The 8,387-nt window shown below is 33.0% G+C and overlaps 1 protein-coding gene across 1 annotated transcript in view; it reads right to left on the bottom strand.

The window, feature by feature from the left end:
• Window positions 1-281: 281 nt before the first annotated feature.
• Window positions 282-8,387, bottom strand: part of LOC106475286 (histone deacetylase 4-like) — a gene marked incomplete at both ends in the record, with an annotated part of 31,485 nt that continues 23,379 nt past the window's right edge. The window contains 3 exons of the mRNA XM_022379438.1: window positions 282-295; window positions 1,106-1,229; window positions 3,369-3,479. Of these exons, the coding sequence (XP_022235146.1) occupies window positions 282-295; window positions 1,106-1,229; window positions 3,369-3,479 (249 nt within the window). The remainder of the gene's footprint in view (window positions 296-1,105; window positions 1,230-3,368; window positions 3,480-8,387) is intronic.

Genomic DNA, 8,387 nt, shown 5'->3' with positions numbered 1-8,387 from the left:
ATATATAACAGTAACAGTTTGATAACTAGAGATGTATAACACATTTTGTCACTGTGATGTACTGTCACTATATACATAACAGTAACAGTTTGATAACTAGAGATGTATAACACATTTCGTCACTGTGATGTACTGTCACTATATACATAACAGTAAAAGTTTGATAACTAGATATGTATAACACGTTTTGTCACTGTGATGTACTGTCACTATATACATAACAGTAAAAGTTTGATAACTAGATATGTATAACACATTTTGTCACTGTGATGTACTGTCACCTCTCCATCAATAACTGCAACAAGAATGTACTTATTAGGCACTTTGATAATTACTGTTGATTCAACTGTTTACTAAATATTAATATTATTCACTGTCCTAGTGAGAAAGTTAACGGAGTATTATTCAAAGTTTTATCTCATTTTGTTGTCTGTTTCAAGAGGAAGGTGCGTTAGATCAGCGGTTTTCATCCTTTTTCATCTTAAACTTCCATTAAATATCACCATTTATCATCTCAATGGCATTTTTACTCAATTTCTAACAACAGCTATAAAAATATGTGTTATTTATCGGGAAAAAATGTGTATGGTTACTTGTAACATTATCCTCAAGTTTCAATGAGAAAGATAAACTTACATCATGAAAAGGCCTGTTTGTGTTACTCCTCATTTTTCCTTACAGCAATCAAACATGACAAACATATAACCCACTAATATATATATATTTTCTAATCTCATTATTGGACACCTTAAAATTTTAGTTGCCCTGACTGAACTATTTTTTTAGGGGTGGGGTGGGGTGTTCTAAGCACTCTTTTCAGTGATACTATGTCCATTACAGATGGGTGTACCTTACAGTTTGAGAACCACTGTATTGCATAGCAGACAGAGGGGTTGATGCAATTAAGTATATAAAACCTTGAGAAATTAAATAGATATTTGATTAAAGCATTTAAAATTTTCCTCTAAGATCTGATGATATTTGAGTGTTAGTCAAGATAGAAAACTGATCTGTTAAGTATCTTGGAGGTTTTAAGATCTGGTAATTTCAGTTATGTTGTGTTACTGATACAGTATCTTATTTATTATGTGAAGCAATACTGTACCTGGCAAAGAGGGGTAAAAAGGGAGGGATGAGTGTAGCATGTGTGACGTTAGAGGTACACCCAGTCTCGCTGCAGCCGTTGCTCGTAACTGTGCTTCAGACATTGCTGACATTCCTTTCCCTTCCTACAAAATAAAAAGTCAGTCAAATAAGACATGTCAGACATGTAATAAAAGTTGTAGAAGAACTACGTGAAGAACCTAAAACAATTGATAGTGTTGGTCTGATTTCTTGCATCAAAAAGATATAATTGGTAAGAAATGATATAATACAGTTCATGTGTAGTCTAATACCTTGCAGGAATGAGCAAAGATTGAGATTTGTTGTAAAAACAAAAGGTAAATAAATCCACTGTTGATACACTCAAACTGTGTCTTTTATACTTCAAGGGAACAAAAAAAATTTCATACCATCTTAACATTGCAATGCTTATGTATAATAGACTCTAATGATACAGATGAGCAAAAGCCAATGTTACAAACTCACTAAAACTTCCATCTATTAAAGTTCCTTCTGCCAATATTACTTTTGTTTTGTGAAAGTATCAAAAATGCTTTATGAAACATTTCCCATTAAAAGTTTAGACAGTAATATTGAGTTAAAAAAAAACTTTTCAAACATTAAATATAACTAAAATGTCAAATTAAAATATTTCCTTTCACTAGTTTTCCTTCATTTTTTTTCTTTTAAAAGTGAATTAATTATTGAAATGTTTTTGTTACATGATCTACACATATTCAACAGATGGTGCTGAACAGGTATTATATAGTGTGATTGTGACCTCTACAATATTTTTCTAGCACTACAGCTGTACGTATGCTGGCTTATTTGATGATTGTTTACATAAACTCCTACCACCATTTACCCCTGTAGATCCTGGCTGGCTCACCACTGTCAGGTTTTTCGTATTTATGGGCCAGATTCTTTATAGTAGATGTCTGTGACTTGTTGGTGATAAATTTCAACAATAAACAAACAGCACACAGTCCATTTCTTTAAAAATATTATATTTAAACTTGTTAAATGTATATACAAATGTTCATTACACTGTTGGTTATCACAGTTGTATCCAGAACTGTTGTTAAATTTCACACAGGCTGGTTCAGTTACTTTAGAACACAATTGACAAGATGAAATATTCTTCCCTACTCTGTTAATACAATATAATATGTGATAATTTCACTTTAAAAATTGCTACTATATGCTCTTTATGGCTAAACTCACAATCACAGTCTAGATCTATCTCTATCTATATAACTAACTATATCAAACTACATTTTGGATGCAGCACACAGTCCAGTTGTTTAAAATAATATACTAAATCAAGTCAAACATATATACAAATGTTTGTTATATTGTTGGTTATCACAGTTGTATCCAGAACGTTAAATAATTGTCTCTTTATCGTCAAATTTCATACAGACTGATTCAGTTACTTTAGAACACAATTTGACAAGATGAATTATTCTTCTGTACTCTGTTATTACAATACAATCTGTGATAAATTCACTTTAAAATCACTACTATAACTGTTGGTATCCAGAGCTTTAAATAATTGTCTCTTTTTGTCAAATTCCACACAGGCTGGTTCAGTTACTTTAGAACTCAAATGACCAAACAAGTTATTTCTTCTCTAGTCTGTTATCACAATATAATATGTGATAATTTCACTTTAAAAATCGCTACTATACACTCTTTATAACTAAACTCACAACCCCGTGGTCTAGATCTCTCTCTAGCTAACTAACTATATCGAACTAAATTTTGGACGTATATTTATAGCACTACAGAGGCCTAGAACATTCCATACACTACGAGATTTTATGATGCAATAATATACAATTAAAACAACGAAAAAACGCACAATTTTCTAGTAACATGAGGCAATAATATAACAATCACCAATTCATAATTATTGAACTACATAACATACGATTCGTAGAGACATAAACAAACTTGTGATAAACTATTGCTTTTAAAAATAACTAAATTTAACACTTGTGCTATACTGAATTTGAACAGTCGTGTGCATCTAACAATTATAAAGTCACTAAATTATATAAACAATTATTACAAAAATAGGAACAATCACATCAGACACTTGTGATTTCAAACCCTGGGACCAAGTTTCATTTCCTTGCTATAAATGAGAAAAATAATCAGTTAAAACACAAACACATTATCTGATATAAAAATAGAATTCTTTCTTTCCATGGATAACTACCAAAGCAGAGACAGACAGACAAAAAAAAAAAAACACTTACTGCAGCATTGCTTGTTGGTACAGGTGGACGTCCAAGTGTTATGTTCGGCATGGAAGGAGATGAATATAGAGACATGTTGCTACCATGACCAAACAAATAAGGACCTGGTTCCTGGATAACAATGAAAAATAACAGTGACTGTTCATGTTTTGTTTTCCCTATAAACAAAATATGACCATTAATTAAAACTTTTATATTCTACTATTATAATATTAATAATAAAGTACAAAACAAGCAAATGAACAAAAACGAAATGTCCTTCGGAGGCCCCTGTTAGCAAAATGGTAAGTTCAATGGCTTATAGTGCTAAAATTTGGAGTTCAATCCCTGTGGCAGACAGAGTACAGATAGTTTGTTGTGTAACTTTATACTAAAACAAACATTTTTGTGGTTTCAACAGTTTCAAGTAGCGAAAATAATCCTACCATTCGTTATTTACGCCTCCTGGTGATTCACATCATTAGAATGAAAATTTAACTGCCGTTGCAACTACCAGCAAAGAATAAAAATAATAATAACGAGCTAATTCATTAATAAATTTTGGTCGCCAAATTCCAACACAACCTGTGTTGAGGGGATAAAAAAAATCCAGTGACAAAAATGAAATATCAGTTGATTTAATTTTGAAAATAATCCTTCCGATTGAACCTATATCAACTTAGATGAAAATTGGCTTTGGCATATATAAGGATCGTTCAAAATAAACGTGTATGTTTATAGATTTTAGAAAAGTTCCTACTGGACATTCCTAATAGGATTCTGCTGGTGGCAGGTTCAAATCCCCGTCCCACCAAACATGCTCGCCCTTTCAGCCATGGGGGAGTTATAATGTGACGGTCAATCCCTCTATTCGTTGGTAAAAGAATAGCCAAAGAGTTGGCAGTGGATGGTGATAACTAGTTCCCTTCCCTCTAGTCTTTCACTGCTAAATTAGGAACGGCTAGTGCAGATAGCCCACGTGTAGCTTTGCATGCAATTCATAAGAAACAAACAAACCTAATAGGGGACCAAGGTGTTACAGGTTTGTCATGACTGTCTGAACATATTTACTTGAGAAAACAAAACAATAAACATTTAAATGTTTGTTCAAAACAATGTTTTCAATTGTGATTCTATAGTGTGTTTTTTCTTGCGAATGTTTTAAGAGTTATTTCCTAGCTTCTTGCGAGCAGCATACATCTCTACTTATCAAACTTTTACTGTTATATATATATAGTGACAGTACATCACAGTGACAGAATGTGTTATACATCTCTACTTATCAAACTTTTACTGTTATGTATATAGTGACAGTACATCACAGTGACAAAATGTGTTATACATATCTAGTTATCAAACTTTTACTGTTATGTATATAGTGACAGTACATCACAGTGACAAAACGTGTTATACATCTCTACTTATCAAGACTTTTACTGTTATGTATATAGTGACAGTACATCACAGTGACAAAATGTGTTATACATCTCTAGTTATCAAACTTTTACTGTTATGTATATAGTATAGTTTTAACTCATTTTGTTACTTTCAGCAAAGTTTCAGCTGGTATGAAACACTGATTAATATTATTTTTTTATTTGTAATTATCATTTTTGTTTAAGATACATCTACAATAAAAGTTTTACTAAATGTTTTTCACAAAATAAATAAGTGTATAATGAAAAAATATGTTATAGAACAACAAAAGTATATATACATATTTCAATTAAGACTTAATTCCAATACAAAAGTTTGGTAAAAGTATTAAGAATCAAATATTCCAGTAAATTAGTCCAATCTGAGATACCTTCTCTTATCCGAAGGGATGACGTCATCACAGTATCCTCTTGTTGATGAAGGAATGCTTCATGATCACATTGTTCTTTTGCCAGGTCACTCTCCTTCTCAGATTCTTTTGCCCTTTGTTCGGCTAGGTCAATCACTTCAGGCTGGGAAACGGGTACGGGAGAATCTTTCATTTCCTGTGCAACAGCAGCTTCCGTTTCTTCTTCAACATTTTCTACCTGATTTTTACTACTAGCACGGGTTAATACGGTTTGGCGGATGTGCTATAAGGGAAAGGATGCACCGAAAATTCTTAAATATAAAATTAATAAACTATTTCAAATACATTTTAAGATGTAGGCAATATCCAACCGTCGTTACAAGTACAGTGATAGAACAACGAAATTTAACAATGAGATTATCACCAAAATCATTACTTAAAACAACATCCTCTTAAGCTTTTGACTATATTATTCTACATCTTAGATTAATATTAAACTTCATACAAACTTGTATTTATTATCAAACATTTGAATTCTAATCACTTGTTTCAACAAGTTGTGTTGGTGCTGTTCATATAGCTTTTTCTCTCTTAAAAACTGTTCACTCTGTTGAGGGGAAAGGATTATTCCCTGGGGCTGTAGCATGGGGTGTCCTAGAGGAAGTGGGGCCGACTGTGTCCTACCAAGAGGCCTGTGGATACTCCTATCATAAAAAAGAAAACACCAGTTCAAAGGTGATATAATGCAATTATGCAAATGTAACCATCACCTTCACTCTATCTCTCAGAATACTCTGTTAGTTTCATTAAAGTTTAATAAAATAAAGATATAAATAAATTTATCAACTAAGATCTGAAACCATCATTATTAATATGATGTTTCATTAATTAAAGTGCAATAAACATAAAAATAAATCCGTTACCTGACACTATCCTCATTAATGAGATATTTCATTAAAGTGAAATACAATAAACATAAAAATAATGTCACCTGACACCTGAAGCCATTATTATTAATGAGATCGTTCAAAGTTTAATACAATACCCATTTAAATATGTATGTGATCCTCAGAAACCAAGAGATTCATCTTCAGTAAAACTGTACGTAGAGTATAATAGTATACACCCGACCTACAAATATTTTGTTACAGTTTCGTACCATACCCGTTTTATTTTCTCTGTTGACCTTGGCTTTCAACAGAGCTGAAATCTGTGAAGGTATCAGTCATTATCATTCAGTAAGTTTATCATCTTCAAGAGAAGTAAACAATATTCATTAACTGTATGAATAGTTTAAAACATTGGCACACCTGTGTAACCGAGCCTGAGCCACTTGAGCATCGGTGATCACACTGCCAGACATGCACATTCCAGGCATGACGGAAGGACCACCACAAGTCTGATGAACTTGTCCTGAGCTTCTGTATTGTTCCAAGGCTTTCATGTGTTGCTGTACATAACTAGGACTTGTTGGTGGAGTGAATGTAATCTTCCTAAACCACTAGAGAATCTGAGATAAGAATGATAAATAGATTAGAAGTACACAATATTTCACTAATTACACTATTTCATTAATCCAGACAGAATCTGAGCTAAGAACAATAAATAGATTAGAAGTACACAATATTTCACTAGGATTGGGGACAAAACATATGTTTTACATTGATAACACATACAAGTAGACATTTCTAGATGAAGGGGACAAAACGTATGTTTTACAGTGATAACACATACAAGTAGACATTTCTAGATGAAGGGGACAAAACGTATGTTTTACATTGATAACACATACAAGTAGACATTTCTAGATGAAGGGGACAAAACGTATGTTTTACATTGATAACACATACAAGTAGACATTTCTAGATGAAGGGGACAAAACGTTTGTTTTACAGTGATAACACAAAGTGATACCAAATGAACAAAGACAAAGTATTCTTCAAGGCACTGTATCGTCAGTGTTTCAATAAAGTGGGTTCAGGTTCTATCTCAAGAGTTGATAAATGTACAACTTTAACACTTGATAAGTTAGTAAACCCTACATATACATAAACTGTTACCAGAGAATACTGATCACACTGGTTTAATTCTCAATACCGATTAGTTATTTTATTGTTACACTTAACTAATGGATGTCTCTGAAAATGTTTAGTGTATATTATATACACGTATATTAATTATTTTAAAATAGGATTTGATTGCAAAAAGAACAACAAACAAAGAAGAATTACCTGTAGTAAAAGGATAGCAACAAAACACCGGACTCTCTTGAGAACACCCTGTTGGACTTAAAGTAACCAGTGGACTAGAGAGAGCACGTGACAAAGGTCTTGCCATATGGTGTCTTGGGGTGAAAGCTGAACCTAAACGGGTTTAAACAAAGCAGGTCAAAGAACATAAGTATCAGAATGAATCATACACAAAATTGTGTGTGTGTGTCTCTCAGGCTACTCTTTTACTATTGAATAATAAGACTGACTGTAACATTATAATGCCTCCACGGCTAAAAGAGCAACCATCTCTGGTGATGAGATTCGAACCCATGACCCCGTATATTGCGAGTCTAGTGCACTAACCACCAGGCCATGCCAGGCTGTTTACCTGGGCAAGTTGTAAGTGACGTGCTTTGTGGTGATAACTTTCGGTAACACTCCCATAGCTGAATAAGCAAGCATGTTCGGTAACAGACATTATTATAAGGATATTTCTATTTTTCATCCCAGTTTCTGGATTTTTCTAGATGAATGTCTACTTGTATGTGTTATTACTGCAAAACAAAATGTCTGTCCCCCTTCATCTAGAAATGTCTACTTGTATGTGTTATCACTGCAAAACAAAATGTCTGTCCCCCTTCATCTAGAAATGTCTACTTGAGTGTGTTATCACTGCAAAACAAAACGTCTGTCCCCTTCATCTAGAAATGTCTACTTGTATGTGTCATCACCGTAAAACAAAATGTCTGTCCCCTTCATCTAGAAATGTCTACTTGTATGTGTTATCAATGTAAGACAAAATGTCTGTCCCCTTCATCTAGAAATGTCTACTTGTATGTGTTATCAATGTAAAACAAAATGTCTGTCCCCTTCATCTAGAAACGTCTACTTGTATGTGTTATCAATGTAAAACAAAATGTCTGTCCACTTCATCTAGAAATGTCTACTTGTATGTGTTATCACTGCAAAACAAAATGTCTGTCCCCTTTACCTGAAACAGTGTATGTGAATGTTTGTGGGTTTTCTACTCTCCAGCTCTAT

This window comes from Limulus polyphemus, unplaced genomic scaffold (genome assembly GCF_000517525.1).
Source record: "Limulus polyphemus unplaced genomic scaffold, Limulus_polyphemus-2.1.2 Scaffold8355, whole genome shotgun sequence".
In the NCBI taxonomy this organism is placed as follows: domain Eukaryota; kingdom Metazoa; phylum Arthropoda; class Merostomata; order Xiphosura; family Limulidae; genus Limulus; species Limulus polyphemus.
Note: the sequence above shows the minus strand (reverse complement) of the source record. Positions and strands in the feature narration are given on the sequence as shown.